The sequence below is a fragment of the Cavia porcellus genome, unplaced genomic scaffold (assembly GCF_034190915.1).
Source record: "Cavia porcellus strain 051 isolate PalLab524CR breed Dunkin Hartley unplaced genomic scaffold, mCavPor4.1 scaffold_1, whole genome shotgun sequence".
Taxonomy (NCBI): domain Eukaryota; kingdom Metazoa; phylum Chordata; class Mammalia; order Rodentia; family Caviidae; genus Cavia; species Cavia porcellus.
In genome coordinates this window covers 56,374,482-56,391,319 of record NW_026947484.1, presented here as the reverse complement: position 1 = coordinate 56,391,319, position 16,838 = coordinate 56,374,482, and the positions used below count along the sequence as shown (strand labels likewise).

Here is a 16,838-nt window from a genome sequence, read left to right as displayed (position 1 = left end):
TTCCAGGTTCGGTCTGGGGTTACACTGCCTCCAGGGGAGCTGTCAAAATGGGCTGTGGTGGGGAACTTGGAGGCCGTTGACTTTGGCTTGGGCTGTCCTTTCAAATGGAGAGAACTTCTATGAAGTCTGCAGGGTCGGGGTGTCCTCCCGCCCACCCCACCCCGGGTCCCCACCCCGCCGCCTCCTCTCACTTCTCTTCCTGAGGTTCTGAGTTTGCCCAGGAAGTTGTGGACGCTGAAGTCTGGGACACTGCTTTGGCGTGGGAGGGAGAAACCATCGAGGGCTCTTGGCTCAGAATTCTTAATAATAAAATCTTTGTTTCTCCCTGAGTCCTTGGGCTGAGTGAGAGGAGGCGCTGGCACTGAGGTCAGGAGATGGTTGTGGCATGGCGATAGTCCCTGATGGTTGTCATTGTCCTTTTGGCACACAACTTACTCATGCCCAGTGTTCCATCTGATGTATACACGCACATGATATACACAGGGCAAGAATGGCGCCGTCCTGGTGTGTGCAGAGAACAAATAACGCCTCAGACAGACCCTGAAGTCATGTCACGCACACGTTCCGCCTCTCCCCAGCCCTCAGCGGTTGAGCTTGGACTCAGAATCCTTCCTCCGGCCCTCCCCTGTCTTCCTAAGTGTCCTCTGACCTCAGCTCCCCTAGTCCGTCCACCCAAAGTGGGCGTTGGAGGTTGCAGAGTTCCAGGTTCTCTGGGGCAGTAAGAGCAGGGACCGGCACCATCCTGTGTGGGTTTGAGGAGAGTTCAGAGGAATTGTTTCCTGTGGTCCCACATGGACAGAGAATGTGGGCGTGTGCCCCAACTCAGAAGTTCCTTTTAGCTGTGCAGCAGCAGTTTAAAGGCTTGTGGTCTTGGGACTACTGTGTTTATACTAGTGAGCTGTGGAATGTTTTCTGGTTTGTGCCACTGATGCAAAACGGTTGACCTTCCTCGATGACCCCTGGACTTGCACCGATGTTTAGGCTCAGGGACGCAGCGCAGCAAAAGTGATGGTTTCCTCTGGGTCTCTGTGTGCTTTCTGTCATTGTGTCCAGAGTAGGAGCAGCTAGATCTTTACCTGAAGAGATTGTGACATATAGATCATCTGGGTTCTGAGTGGAGGCTTTGTTCCGAGATGTGTAATGAACTGTCTGTAAAAAGATTGACACTGATTTTATTTGGTGTAACTGTTGCTATCAACTGCAATTCCAAACTTTAGCTAGAGACATATTTACACATTTTGAATTTTATTTTTTCTGACTGATGTTAAAGTTTGCATTCCTGTAATTTTGGAGTAAGGAAGAATGTGGTAACATTTTAGACGAGAGCTGGCCCATAGTGTTAAAAAAGAATATATATATATATATATAGCTTCAAAGAGTAGATATTTAAAGCCATAACATGCAATATATCTTAGTAGTATGACATTTCTTACCAGATGGTAGAAAGTTTGTTGTTTGAATTAGACTCAGGCTCCTTAAAGTTTTACATTGCCATAGAGTGTTCTCTGCTTTGCATCTCTAGGTTTTATTTTTCTGGTCCACTGAGTACATGGATGATACTAATATTGATGTCTTTGCATTAAAATACCCAAATTTACTAAGCTTGTGATTTTCCTTGATCTTTGTTTGCCGAGGTTTGTTCTGCTTTATAACTTATAGCTATTTTTCATCTTTTATTTTATCATATCCTTTTTCTTTTTTTAAAAAAAGTATGGAATTCTGTGTTTTTATTTCAGACCCAATGTCTGCGGATCACATTTTAATGCTTACTGTTGTCCCGGATGGAAAACCTTGCCCGGTGGAAATCAGTGTATTGTCCGTAAGTAGACCGGTGACCTGTCATTCCGTGTTCCCTTTTGTGATTATTTTGGCCGCATGGCTGTCCTCAGAATGGCCCTTGCGGGGCTTCTAGTCCTGTGGCTTCCCTGCTTTTTCTGAATCCAGGTTGGGAGACACATTTGCTTCTTTCAAACCTTGTCACTTTCTAATTCAGTGACTTCCTTCCCAATGCTCCTGAGACAGGGAGAACAGAGCCACGGGGGCCCTGTCACCACAGTTCTATGCTACTTGCTTATGCTGTACCTGCCTGCATAGACTGTGCCATCACTTCCGTGATGCTTTGAGAGAAAAGATGTCATGGGTGCTTTCCTTACTGCATTCCCTAATTTCAGATCCTGGAATGAATGTTTGTAGGCTTTTTCCCCGACAGCTCATTTCATAGCGTTTTCCAATCCCCATCAGCATGTGCTTTGGCTGTCCTGGTGTGTGTCCTACCCGGTCTGTTATTTCAGCTCCAGGCTGCTAATTGGCCTCTTTCAAGGCAATATAAGGAAGAAAATGCCAATGATTAGAAGGAGTGGTGGCCCGATCTTACCTTATCGGAGCATTTGGTGCCAGCATGCATTGGTCTCTGGGTGGCATGGACTGGTTAATCTTTTTCTAATAGCTGAATGACTTTCTAAGTGTAGAATCAGAATGAGGGCCATAGATTCCATGTTGCCCCTCTAGGATATCATTGTAACTCAGAATGGGGCAAAATTTGAATAAAGATGTCCTCCAAGAACCTCAGCTCCAAATTTTAAACCTTTCCATCCTAAAGTGACTGTGGAGGAAGACCTTGTGAGCACAGAAGTGTGTTCAGATGCCAGAGTGTTTGTGTGTTTAGAGTGTGTGCACCTCACAGGCTGCTTTGGGCTTTGGATAAATGACCTAAGCGCTGTCTACTGACCAGAAAGAAGTTGTGAGCCACTGTTTTGGTGGGGAGTTCCTGATTCTAGGGCTGGGGTGTTTGTCCTTGGGTTTGCCCTTGAGGCTTCAGGTCACTGAGGCACAGTGGCAGAGTTAGCCAGGTCGAGCACCCAGGTCTCTCTGGAAGACTGCACTGTTGCGAGCCGCTGTGCATGGACCCAGTGTGCTGACCATTTCTTTTCTCACCCACAGCCATTTGCCGGCATTCCTGCGGGGACGGATTCTGTTCGAGGCCAAATATGTGCACTTGCCCGTCTGGTCAGATAGCTCCTTCCTGCGGCTCGAGATCCAGTGAGTCTAACATGTCATTATATATAATATTATTTTATGTGGTTATGCCCTATTTTCTCCTAAATTTGCTTTTGGCTTTTCTCTTTGCCTGCAATACATTTTTTCACTAGAACATCTGCCTTGTCTGCTCTGCGCAGAGTAACTTGGAAAGCCTTTCCTTGAGCTAGTCTCCCGTTTCCCTGCTTCCGTCTTTATGGGAAAATTACCTACGGGGCATCGTTAGTTGAAATCATATAAAGATTATGGCTGTCTGTGTAGGCTATCGCCTTAGTCTTTTTTACATCTCCAACATAAACACCATAAAAAGGTGCTCCATGAAATGATTATTTAATGAACATTTTGGCTCAGAAAATACAAGGTATTTTCCTTGTGGTACCGAAATACGAATCTGATTAAAAACTTCTTTAAAACTCGAGACCCCTGCGTTTGCAAGAAGAACATGTAAGCAGTCGTGACAGCGGTTTCTGGGAACGATTTATCGTGAAGCACGAACAGTTCCCCATCTAGGATTTTGCCCCTTTGCTCTATGATCGTTGTTCGGTGACACCAGGAAAAGCCGCAGTTCATTTCTCTCTCATTCTGTGTTTTCCCTGGAAATTCGATGCCCCCAGCAGGGGGCTGGGGAAAAGTGGGGACTGAGAAGGAGGTGAGCTGTTATTAGTTGTGTAAGAAGGCGAAGTCCCTGTCAGTATAAGCAGCCCCTCAGTACCTCCATCTCCACCCAGACACACAAAGCGTGTAGGTTCTTTTCCCATTTCCAGTTTCTTTTGAGAAAATTGCTCCACTCTACCTTTAAAAGCACTCTTGACAAGGTTTGAAGAAAAATGTGGAGTCAGTGTGTTCTCTTTTGTTGTTGTTTTTATGTTTTTTTGAGACAAGGTCTTGCTGTTCAGTTCAGGCTGGCCTTGAGCTCTTTGTAGCCAAAGCTGGTCTTGAACATGCAACGATCCTCCTGCCTCAGCCTTCTGAGTCCTGAGATTACAAGTGTGCACCACCACACCCAGCCTCTTTCCTGTCTGCTGCAGGTAGAGTGTGTCCAGATTGGTTATATGTTAAGAGTCCTCACACGGATGAGGCTCTCATCAGTCGAGGGACAGGACAGGGGGGTTGTCCAGCACAGCAGATCCTCTGGCTGCCCACTCACCATCCTTGGTAAACACAGAAGATGCTTTCTGAGACTTGTAAGATTTTTCTGGCCAGGAATCAGGCCCGATCTCCATATAGAGCGAGCTAGGGGTGCTGGAGGGTTAGCGGAGTGACTGGACCTGGATGTAAGGTTTAAGCAAGGCCAGGTGGCGAGTTATTGTGTGAGCGCCCTCGTCCCTTGCCTGTCAGTTTTGAGACTGGCTCTGCACTGTGACCTGAAGCTCCCTCCCGGGACTTGAGCTCGAATCACTCACGGCAGTAGTAACGTGACCCCTTACTGCATAAACTTCTTTCTTGTTCTACCTTACACTCAGCTCCTGCTGATTTCTGGAATTACTTCCAAAACCCCACTTCCATTCAAATGAACTGTCTCAGAACCCGCTTTTGGTGGAAGCCAAGTACTAACCGCAGCTGGTTTTCCATGGGTAGAAATTCCCTGTGGCTGGGGAGTCTCGTGCAGTGCACCACATGTGGCATGTTCCTACTGCATCCCAGCGAGGCTTTGAGGGTGCGTCCTCCAAAAGCAGCAGGTTCAAGGTATGCAGAGAAGGGACCTGGGCTGGAGGAGCAGAAGAAGGCTGGGAAGTCATGCTGAGCACCTCAGTCTCTACCAGGAAGACCTCTAAGCTGCTGCTGAGGAGAGACAGCCTCAGAGTGGGGGAAAGTGCAGGTGTGACCTGGGAATGAGCCCACCTCTCAGATCGGCCCTTGAGCCAGCTAACACTGCAAGGAAAGACACAGGTGGCAAAACTGGGTGTCCTGCTGGAAAGACCTTTAGTGATAGTGTGAACTGCTGGAGATTTCTCTGTCCAGTAAAAAGCATGAGAAATGGAGACCGGATGTTAACAAGACCAACAGGGAAAGCCATGGGCATGAGTCCCTCCCTCTAGCCATAGCGCAGGAGGAAGAAGTGTGCTAAGGTCTGAGACCACTTTTAACCTAGAGACTTGAACCCCAGACCTGTGGATGGTGCTTTCTGAAGAAGTTTGTCCCTCTCATCTGGACATTGGACAGTCTCCAAGTAGCTTGCAGGTGCGAATGGTGTAAGAGGGGAATCTGATCTCACCAGGGTCTTTGAGGCACTTTGAGCCTTTAAAACTGTTCACTTGGTTTTCCTTGAACTCATGTTATCTGTGCAGTTTGCAGACTTAAAGATGGCAGAATGTTTCAGATTCAGGGTAGCTGGGATGACGCTGTTTGGAGTGGCATTCGGGGCACAGCGTGCTGCTCTGCAGAGCTTTCTGGGGAGAGTGTGATAGAAGGCACGCCTCAGCTCAGGGCCACACCAACCTTCACTGCCCCGTTCTACCAAAAGGGTCACCTGAGATCATCTCACCATTGTTTTGGTGAAAACAGTCATAACTGCCGTGTGACAGGAGTGAGGGTGCCCTGACAGGTTGTGGACATCTGAGAGGTTTCGTGTTCTCACCTGAAAATGGGAAGAGCTGGCTGTGGTGGTGCTTACCTGCAACCCCCACACTCCTGAGGCTGAGGCAGGAGGATCCCAAGTACAAGCCCAGTGTTAGCAAGACCTTGTCTCAAAATAAAATCAAAAAAGAAAAAGTGAGGGTGCAACTTAGTGCAAAGGCCCTGGGTTCGACTCTCAGTACTGGGGAAACCGAGAAGCATGGACGGAGGGCGCTCCCGGTGGCAGGGACTCCAGGGTGCTGTGTCTCTGAGAGCAGACAGAGATCCCTTTGTGACCTTGAGGGGTCTAGGGTTTCCCTAGATGAATTTTTGGGGGATGCAAACATTCGTAGCATAACCTGTGTACCTGTAGATAAGACGTTATGGTAAAGTTTGATTCCCGCAGTTTATATTTTAGAACTTGGAAGCCCCTTTTATGCTCACCCTGATTTACTTTTTACACTTTTTAATGGGACTTTTAAAATGATCTTTCCTACTTTGGAATAATACGCTGTTCAGAGATCTACACGGAGAGACCCTGGGTGCCTAACCCTTTGCCAGGTCTTTCCAGGATGGCACCTTACAAAATGGTGAGATGCTGCTGTCACTGCAAGGATTCTTCACCGTACCCAAAGGGTACTTTGGGTCATTTTCCTCCAGCCTCTGTGCCCCCTTGATCCCGATGGCCTCTGCCCTGGTCTCTGTTCCTGTACCTCTTGTTTTCCAAGGCTGCCGCAGCCATCCAAGTTCATTTCCTGTGTTGCTGCAGTGTTACTGAGGCGGGTGTGGCACGGCGTCTCAGCCATCCACCTGTCTTTCTGTCTGTTTGTCTGTCTGTCTGTCTCTCTGTTCTTCAGATAAAGCTCTTAGGAATATTTGCATGCAGGTTTTTATATGATCCCGAGTCTTCATTTTTCTCTGGGCAGAATGCCCAGGAATGCGGTTTTTGGGCTGCGTGGTAGTGGCACATTTAGCTTTTTTAAGTGGGGCGGGGATTTCTGGTGTGGATGGGCGTGTTCCCTTCTCCTCAGCGGTGCATCAGCACCCAGTCTCCCTGCCTCCTCCCCTCCTCTTGTTGTGGTCACCATTTTTAATTTCAGCTCTTCTGATGGATCTGAGCTGGGCAGTGATACTCAGCTGTGGTGTCCATTTGCACTTGCCCCGTGGCAGCGGTGCTGACCGTCTTGGTGTACGCTTTTTTTCCACATGCGTTTTTCTTCTTTTTGGTGCGATGCTGTCTCTTCATGCCCTTGTCCAGACTCTGATAGGGTTGCTTCTTATGAGTTTGAGAGCTTTTCGTAGATTCTAAGTGCTAGCTCTTTGTTAGATAAGTGATTTCCTAACTCTGTGCTCCCACTCACTCTAACACTTGAATTTTCCTGTTTTTTACGGGAGCGTTCACAGAGCAAACATCTTCGAATTTGGTGACATCTGATTTATCAATTTACCAGCTAATTTACTCAGTCATGCTTTTGATGTCAACAATGATTTCCTGAGCCTTTGATCCCAGAGGTTTTCTCCAACTTTTTTCTATGAGCCTTACAATTTGACATTTACGTCCATAACACCTGTTGAGGTGAGCGGTGTGAGCTTGAGATCCAGGTTCAGGTTCAGTTGCTGGTGACAGATTCCAATTATGCCAGCACTGTTTGTTTCTGGAAGAGTTACCTTTAATGCCTTGAATGATGCTGTAGCTTGGTCTTAGCTCCATGGGTGTGCATGTGTGTTACAGGCCTGGTACCCACGGAGGCGCTCTTGGAAAGTGGTGAAACCTTTACCTTTATGACCCAGCGGGGGAGTCTTTGGGTCACTGGGATACTCTTCGGAGGGGGTTAGGTGACCCCAGTAAAGTCACAGCAGACACGTAGCATCAGGGCCCATTGGTGTTGAGTGAAGTCTCCCAAACGTGAGCCAACACAGTGCTTTTCTCTTTCTAAGAGCTGCTGTCACAGGGATGGGAGGCTAACACCGTACTTTTGTGTCAGAGGCATCTTGCTATGTTTGTACAAGTCTTCTGGTTTCTCTGTTTTGTTCAGTTGACGTGTATGTCTGTCACTTCTCTCTACTTTCTGAATCAGCGATGGGATGAAACTTGAAATTGGGCAGAGTAATTCAAAATTCTTAGCCATTCCAATTTCTTTGCCCTTCCATGACAATTTTAGATTGATTTTGTCATATCTACAAAACCTCTGAGAGAGCTGATAGGAACTACATAAACCCATATGTCAGGCTGGGGAGTCCTGGCGTGTTGCGTAACCCCTCAGAGTTTCTTTTTTTTTTTTTCCCAAATTGTATGACTTTCTGTTTATTTCCACTCTGTGAGGATTGGGAGGACTCGTGTTGGAAGCTCTGAGAATTCGAGGAAGCTGAGCAGCAATTCTTCTTGAGGGTGTGTTGTGCAGTTCCGTGGCAGAATGTGAGAAGGAAGGCAGATGTAAGTCTGGAGAAAGCTTTCCGAGTAACTGTAGGATTTATATGGACAAGTCATACTGGAATGCATGGAATCTACTCAGCTTTGTCCCGAGAAATAACTAGCGAGGTGGTATTCTGCTTTCTGGTTGGTCTGCTCTGGAAGCATCTTTACCCCTGCTGTCATTTAACCTGAGTTTCTCTGAACCTTTTCCAGCTCAGCCAGGTTTGGTTTTTTTTTTTTTTTTAAGAATAAGCTTTTAATGACGTTTCACTTCTGAGCGATGCGTCCCTAGGTACCACAGGGCATTTATGCACTTAGGAGAATGTCATAACTGTTAATCCTCCAAATGACAAGGGTTTTTATCCTCTAGTGACTTTGCTGGCCCCCGTGGCTTGTCATCTCAGGTGCAGAGTTCAGGAGCTGGTCTGCCTGCTTCATTGGCCTCTCTCTGCTTTTCCTACACTGAAATTAGAACCCCTGCTCACTATCAAGGTGCTTTGGTCTCTCAAGGAGTCATGTGCAGTGTGTCTATGACTATTCAGAGCAGGGAAATGGGTGCGGAAACTCCAACTTAGTGACTTTGCCTTTGTTTGCATCACTTTTACATGAGCACTGTGACGTACAACAGAACATAAAGCTATGCAGTGCAATCAGCAAAAACTGCAGGGCTGAATCAACGAAAGTGTACGGAATGTGAAAAGACACTGAGGCTCTGTCAACAAGATGCACAGAACCATTCGCCAGCAAGAAAAGACAGATGGGAAGTCCAAGAAGTAGTCAACCAGGTTGTCATTAAAGGAGGATCTTTATTTAGACCCCAGCGAGTATCCACACCTTTCATTCCCACAGTGCTCTCCTGTTTAGATATTAGTGTGTGTGGTGCTATAATCTAAAGTTTCTTCCGCTCTGCTTGTTTCCTGGCCAATGGAAACAAATGGTCAGCCAGTGCTTGTTGAGAGACTGCAAAAAGTTATTAGCATCTGAGATGAACATACATGAATCTGGGACCTCCAAGGGATGTTAGCAAAATACAATGTTTTCCTTTGGTTTGAGGATGTTGAGCTCTGTGTGAAGCCCGTCAAAGGCGAGTTAGGGCCACAGTGCTAACTGCATGTGACAGAGTAAGCCCGGGTATGTTGGCACTTGGGTTTGCCTGGCGTCTTCTAGTTCTGCCAGTGCTGATTGAGTTTAGGAATATTTTGATTGGGGTATTGAACACATTCAATAAAGACTATACCGCCTTGTGTGTGGAGATGGAGCCCCTGGTTTTCAGTGGGGTTTTTTTTTCTAGAGACATAGAACCTGGTCTGCTAATGATGAGACATCTGGAATTTTTGTTCAGTCAGAGTGAAATTTAGAATATGCATCCGTGGCAGAATTTAACCCAAATGAAAAGTGAGGGATGGACCTGTCCTCTGTTGAACAGTTTCCAGATTGGGAATGGACGCTCCATCCCAGTCCCTTCCTTGAGCAGTGGTCCCCACTGCCCGGAAGTGTTTGCTTTCCCTGGGGTGCAGGGATTCCAGGGCCACAGAGTTTCCTGGAGAAAGGGTCCCCGCAGGGCATGCAGTGGGGGCGCTCTGTGGGTGAATTTATTCCCCTTCCACCCCCTAAGAATTCATGGCTCCTTGGCTCGTGGGGAACCTTGGTCTAACCACGCCTCAGCATTTCACAAGCCTGGCCCAGGTGTTTTATCTTTTAATGCTAAAAGAATATTTTATGCTCAAGATGATTCCCCTGAAAGACAAGGTAAAAGCATATATATATATATATATATATATATATATATATATATGCAAGGGAGTTTAAAAATGATTATTATACATGTGAAATAAATTGAATCATTCCTCCTGAGAAAAGATGAAATCATTCTGATTTTCAGCTTGAGTATGTAAAGTCACTATTTAAGCTACTGTTAGCTGTTTTTTTTTTTTTTTTTTCTTTTCCCTGTTTAATCTCAGAGCAGCTAAATGGCTTTGTTGCTTGTGTGGGAATGGAAGTGAGCTCTTGGCATGAGCTCCTCTAATTGAAATCAGTTCGTGGGCCAAGTTCCTATGCTGCCTGGCGGGTGACGTCATTTCCTGTGCTTTTCCCCATCCGTGCTGTTTTTCTAAGATAGGGTGAAGCTAAGTATAACTTCACATTTAAAGCAACTGTACACCTTTTCCTGACCTACTTAGAATATTACCCAAAGTTTTCACCAAATCTTTTTTTGTTTTCCTTTGCATAATTATAGATAATTTTTTAGTTAAAAAACATTTTGGCTGAGATGTTTTTCATGGAATTATAGGTGCCTAAAATAACAGTTCCTTTGAATTAGTTTCCAAGGTTGCTGGATTTCTGTAACAATACTCCCGTAAAGGAGTCATTTCTACTTTTATAGATGGAGAATACGATAAAGATTCTTTTTTTATAGCAACCTACTTAGGGCTGTGCGAGCGGACAGCTTCCCAGGCTTAGCCTGGCCTTGGAGCATGGCTTTCGATGTCATGATCAGGTACTGTGACTTAAATAAATAGAAATTGACTTAGCATCGTTTCCTGCAGTACCTGTGCACAGCCCAGCACTACTGAAGGCAATTTAGGAATGCAGTAAAAAGTCAGGACAGCCGCTCTGCTGTCAGGAAGGTTGTACGCAAGTGGGATTGGAAAATAATTATATATATTTCAAAAGACTCATGTGAAATACTCTCGGAGGAGAGAGGGCTGCCATTTGGTTTGGGAGAGAAGAAGAAAAAGAAATTAGAAAATAACCAGGGAAAGACAAGACATTTGAATAGGACTTTGGATATTGATGGGCTTTCCATGTTTGGGGAGAGCTGTTTTGTAAAGAGCGCTCCAAGGGGCGTTCATGAAGAGACTGGCACACATGTCTCTTCTGTGGGAAACCCAGAGCATCAGTACATCAAAGAGCCACACAGAAGACAGAGAAGGGAGCTGGGGAGACAGGATCGGGTCCTGGGAAAGGGTGCCTGGAGGGTGCAGCTCCCTCGAAGCTATGGCACAGAAGAAGGAATTTGCCTCCCCTGGTGTAAAATTATCCAGCCCTTTCCCTGGGAGTCCGCTCCTCCGCAGGGCAGAGGACAGAGGACAGAATCTGCCAAACCTGCGATGCTCATTCCACGCAGAGAGATGTGTGGATGGGTTCAGAGGAGCGGAATCCCCACGCCTTCCACCTCCTCTGTGTAGGTAGCTGCTGCCTCTAGAGGCCTCACAGAGCCTGAGGTGTCAGAGGTGCGGGCTGCATTCCTGGGTGACTGCAGCAGAGACAGCCACATGCTGAAATAGAGCAGCGACATACTTCTCGGTCCTGATCTCTCCTAGTGGAGCAAGCTGGTCATTTTAAGACTCCAGCTTCTCCCAGCATCTAATGGCCTCTCAGTCTAAGGCTGGCTGTAGGCTTCTACCTTCCCTGCAAAATGTGCGCCCCGTGGGTGAAAAAGTCACAAACAGCCCTCAAGCCCTGCACACTTCCTAAGTCTGAGGGTTCTAGAGAGCAGCTCTGCACCCACCCCAGCCTGACAGTCTTATTAAATGCTTTGCTGGCCATTTCCCCTTTGCTGTTTTCTGCCTCTAGAAGTTCTTTGAACAGAATGGCATGGAATTTCTTACTCTGGCTTTTTCCCCTAGCCACCTACCTGGGGCTGTAAATCACAGGACCGTTATTGCCATCATGTATGGCTCCTCTCAGCACTGCGAGCCTGTTAGTACAAATTACAGAAAGGGCATTGAATTGTAAGCTCTGATAAATCAGGGCAGTCACTTAGCACAGTTAAAATAAACACCAAAGGAACCATTAGATTGATTTGTAAATGACTTTATAGCTGGGCATGGTGGCACACACCTGTGATCCCAGCACTCGGGAGGCTGAGGCAGGAGAATCACCATAAGTTTGAGGCTAGCTGGGCTACATAGTAAGACCCTGTCTAAAAAAAAAAAGACTTTTTATGCACAAATGATCACACTGTCAATTAGATCATTTCACTGTCCGTACATGAATCCTGTAAATCATTTTATCTTCGAGCAACTACAATCAAATCCTTCAACTGTTGGGTTCTAGGCACTTAAATTGCAAAAACGAGTGAGTCCTTCTTCTTTTTCTTCTGTTTCCCAGTACAACACTGTAACATCCGCTGCATGAACGGAGGCAGCTGCAGCGAAGACCACTGCATCTGTCAGAAGGGGTACATAGGGACACACTGTGGACAGCGTGAGTAGCCATGGTTACCGTGGGGTTACAGGAGGTCACTGTGGGTGGCCCCCAGAATAAGACGCTCATTGTGGACGGATTTTCTGACTCTGGGGACACAGCGTTTTCACAGACACCCGGTGCCTCCGGCAGGGGGACAGGTCACTTGGTCAACAAGTTAGCACCCTTCCCATGTGGAGCACAGGTACTAGGTTATTTGACTCACTTCCCTTAGGCGCCCTGCTTGCCTCCTGCCCCTGGTTCGCAGTCTCCGCTGGGGCCCTTGGGTGCCTTCTCTTCCTGTGCGCAGCCTCCACCTCATTCTCAGGCAGCGCCCGCTTTTCTTGGCTGCGTCTCCTCTGTGAACCATGCCTGACCCAGCGCCTCTGCCAATCCTAACCCCACGCCAGGGGCCGCGGCTTCGTTCTCAGACCCTGTTCTCGGTGGCTGCACTCCGCCAGGGCCTGTGCCTCGAGGAAGGCGAAATTTCCTTCAAAAAGCCCATTTTCAGTACTCTGAGATGAATAATATATATATATATGACACCTATAGGAAATTTGGAAAAGTTCAAACATATGGAAACCAAAGTTGTCTACCACACCTATCATTCCAGAGACCGTGTCATAGACATTTTATGTATATTTGGTACTGGAGACCTTACTGAATATTTAACTTCTCAGTTAATGTTTTATCAGAGTTATGTTCATGTTGTTAAGCTTTTAAAACATTTAATGACCACACAAATCTCCATTAAATGCATTTTCTTGTTTGCCTAATGAATCCTTTATGGTGTATGCATGCCGTCTGCAGCTTTTTGTCATTCTATGTATTTTGCCATTTTGAAAAATAATGAACCCAAATTTATATACTGTCTCAGGGAAGGTTCCCACCCTGCAGTGTGATAAGTTTTGTGCGGCCCAGCACACAGAGTGGAGTAACAGAATAGCCTCCCCAGTGTGGGCCCCCTTTGGGCTGGGTCTTGAGGGATGAGTTCAGCCATTAGGTGATGGGGAACAGACTTTTCAGGCAGATGGCACAGCACGAGCCAAAGCAATGGGGCAGAACATGGCAGGGAACTTGGAACACAAAGGGATCTTCTGGGTTGCTGGAGATGAAAGGCAAGAGAAGAGACGGGAATGGAAGTAATGTCAGACAGGAAGTCCTAGGTGTGGTTTTAATTGGATATACAGTGTTTCTTCAGAGGCAGAGCCAGGGCAAGGCGGTGAGGTGACCATGAGAGCCAGCAGCACCTGCTGAGTGGGGGGGTTTCCCACACTCGCCCCGCGCTAGGCTCCTTTAGAGACTCAACGTGCGAAGCCGGGGCTGTGTTCGAGTTCCCAGCAGTAAGGTCCCTGTGGCTGCAGGAGCAGGGGGTCCAGTCCTCCTCGGTGAAGCCTTGGCTACGGGATGGCAGGGTGGGGCTGTCTCAGAGGTGCTGGGGAGGAGGCAGCAGAAGCTGTGTCCTGGGTGACACAGGCCTCTCCTGGAGAGGGGGCCGTGTAGCACCCAAGCTTCACTGTGTTCCTTGGTGGGGACCCAGCTCTTCGGCACCCCTCAGCTGACGCTGCATCTGTGCCCTGTCCTTTCTTCCAGCTGTCTGCGAGAGCGGCTGCCTCAATGGAGGGAGGTGTGTGGCCCCCAATCGCTGCGCCTGCACCTACGGCTTCACTGGACCCCAGTGCGAGAGAGGTAACGGATTTAAATCTGCTGCGAAGGACGTGTGGTGGCTTTGGGTGCGTGCGGCAGCCTCGCTGGGAATCTTGCTGAGCTGCCACCAGGTTTCCGTGCTGTTTCTGGGGAGGTGTCCACGGTGACAGGTGGAGGTCCTGAGTCCTCCCAGGCTGCTGGCTGCACCTCCCAGGTAGAGGCCGTGGCCTTCCCCTGAGCGTGCAGATGGAGCTTGGGGTTATCCCGGTACACTCTAGAAAGGCTTACTGGCCAGATGCATGCATGGGAAGAGCCAAGTGGAGGAGGAAGGCATAAAAGTCGAGCTCTTGGGTTGGGTGTCCCTGGCAGAGGGTCAGCTCTGTCCACACTGCAACAAGATGTAGAGTGAAACTCATGGCCCAAGGCTTGGGGAGCCCCAGGGACGCCCCACAGCCCCCAACGTTCTGTGTGGACGTGGGCTTTCTGCTTTCAACTTCAGTGTTCATGGATGCTCTTAAGCAAAGTGTTTTACCTGCTTTGCCTACCAAAAAATGTAAATCTGGAATTGAGATATCATGTAGGTGTGATAGCCTAAATTCTTCCCCGTAAATTTTGACTGCGTTAATCATCTTGTCTGTCTCTACACAGGAATTTTCTCATCATTCCTAGTTTTACAGTGAAGGCTTGGCTTTTCTTTTTTCTTTTCCAGTACTAGGGATTGAACCCAGGATCTTCTACTGAGCTACCTCTGCCCTTTGAAAAAAGATTTTTTTGGAGGCAGATTTTCCTTTAGTGGATATAGTTGCTAAGCTGATCTCAAACATGCAATCCTCCTGTCTCAGCCTCTCAGAATGCTGGAATCGCGGGAATGCATCACCCTGCCCAGTTTGTAGTAGTTTGGAAGGTTCCTGTCATTTTTCACTTTTGGGGGAAGTTGTAAGATCTTTTGGCTCTAAAACAGGAGGCAGAGATGAAGTCACAGTTATCCAATAAATGTCACTTAAGACAGCTGGGAAAAGCAGCGGAAAGTGGTATGTGAAAAATCATTTATCTTTTCTGTTGGTGCAAGTTCACTTATGGTCACTTATTTGCTGATGAAATAATACTGTAATACGTTTTGACAGTTATCACTGGATAGATTGTGTTGTATTTCTGTTAAGGCACAAAATACCCTGCTGTGTGGTGCAGGGTCCAGGATCCCATCCCGGCCTCCTGTTGAAGACCCCCCTCCAATGGTTTGTCTTCAACACGTGCACACCTGTACCTTTACTCCGCTGGTATTCGGAGTAAAAAACGCAGCAGTTCTGAGAACCTGTGTGTGCAGACAATGCAGAGCTGACTTTGTGTTGCAGAAATCACTCATGAAATGAAGTCAGAGAGCTTTCTTCATCTGCTCACATGGTTAATAATCCGCCACAAAGCATATCGTCCCCGTGGCTCAGAACATAGTCTGAAGCAGAGAGAACACGGTGTGGAACTGGTCCACAGTTCTTTCCTCCAAGATTTGATCTTTGCCCAAGATTAAGAAATAGGGTTCAACTAAGAAGTGCATTGGATTTCTAATCTCCTAATAAAAATTGGCATAGGGTGCAAGGGTTTCTCCAAGTTTTGGGGTGCGCAGGACTGTGTGGGTCTACACAGGGGCGATTATCTAAATCAAGTTGATCCTGTGGTGGATTTTCCTGCATGTATGGATATGCAGTGGGAGAACAGGAACAGGCTCTTTAGTCCCTTTTCCTCCACTCATCCCTTTTGGGGGGAGCACCCAGACCTGTGACGGAAAAAGGGGACAAGAAGGTCCTTTCCCTCCCTATGTGGGAGAGGGGGTCTTTTTGATGCCAGCATTATATTTCTGTCTGTAGAGTTTTCCCTGGCTTTGGCATTCCTGAAAGTTATTCACTTGCTTCTGTAGGGAATTAGAGGCAACAGACACTTTTATCTGATATCTGTTGGTAATTTCAGGAGGGATAACAAACCCTCGGAACCAAGTCATGACGGATGCACGCTCAGTATGGGATGTGTCCTGTGTGATTTCTCCTGGTGGTGGGGCAGGTGACTTCCTGAGTCATGCATAGCTGGAGAAATCCTAGGACTGGTCACCTTCTGCTTTTACTGGGATGCAGCATTTTTAGTTTTTTAAGAAGGAACTTCCGGGAAGCCGTTATCAAGTTCCCATCCTCCTCCCAGGGGAGTGACCCAGGTTTTCTTCTCTCACCCTGAGCTCTTTCCACACCACTTTTTACAGCACTGGTGACATTCTGTCAAAGCTGCAGGTCTCCATGTCCCCTCTGGAGCAGCTGCCCATGAGGAGCAGCTGTGTTTCTCTCCCACGCCCAGCTCGGGCCCTGATGTGGGGCGCTGGCCTGCGGCTGCTGGAGTCGGTCTGCGCTGGAGCATCGGAAGGTCTGCAGACGTCGTCCTGGGTTCTGGACAAGGAGCCCTGGCAGCGGTTGCTGTCTGCCTGCCGGTGGGCAGTTCTGGGAATTGGCTGTGGGCTTTGTGCTGAAGAGGGCTGATTGAAACGCAGGTGCCTAATTGAATTCAGACCCGTGTTGAGAAGTATCTTCCCCTGGGGGCACAAGATGGTCATTTTAAAGCAGGGTGGGAGACAAAAAGGAGGTCTGTTTGGACGAAAACCAAGCAGCAGAGAAATCAAAGCAGAAATGATGTAATACCTGTGCAAAGCAGCGTTTTGCATGGCAGGTGCAAACACTTCCTGGGCTAAGCATCTCTGCCCTGGGAGACCGTGCAACTTTCATACTGCTGTAAGCACCTCAGGGACCTGGTCCCAGGGTGAGACTCCCCTGGGAAGCGACGCTGGAGAGATTTGGCTCCCATAATGCCCGTGAGTGAAATTTAATAATCCATGAACATCAGCAAGAGCCAAGCCTGAATTACGAGTCAGTGGGGTCGCTCATTGTCGGGTTAGGGAGCACATGCGCCTTGGGTACCGCTGCCGTCTCTGAAGTGGGTACCTTGGTTCGTCGCCCTCTTTGTT

The 16,838-nt window shown here is 47.6% G+C and overlaps 1 protein-coding gene across 2 annotated transcripts in view; it reads left to right on the top strand.

Annotated features, from left to right (window-relative positions):
- The window catches only part of Fbn1 (fibrillin 1), a 207,572-nt gene that overhangs the window by 21,734 nt on the left and 169,000 nt on the right, over positions 1-16,838 (top strand). For both annotated transcript variants that reach the window (XM_003471859.5, XM_023565924.2), the window contains exons 2-5: positions 1,737-1,819; positions 2,941-3,039; positions 12,119-12,214; positions 13,787-13,882. In XM_003471859.5, the coding sequence (XP_003471907.1) occupies positions 1,737-1,819; positions 2,941-3,039; positions 12,119-12,214; positions 13,787-13,882 (374 nt within the window). The remainder of the gene's footprint in view (positions 1-1,736; positions 1,820-2,940; positions 3,040-12,118; positions 12,215-13,786; positions 13,883-16,838) is intronic.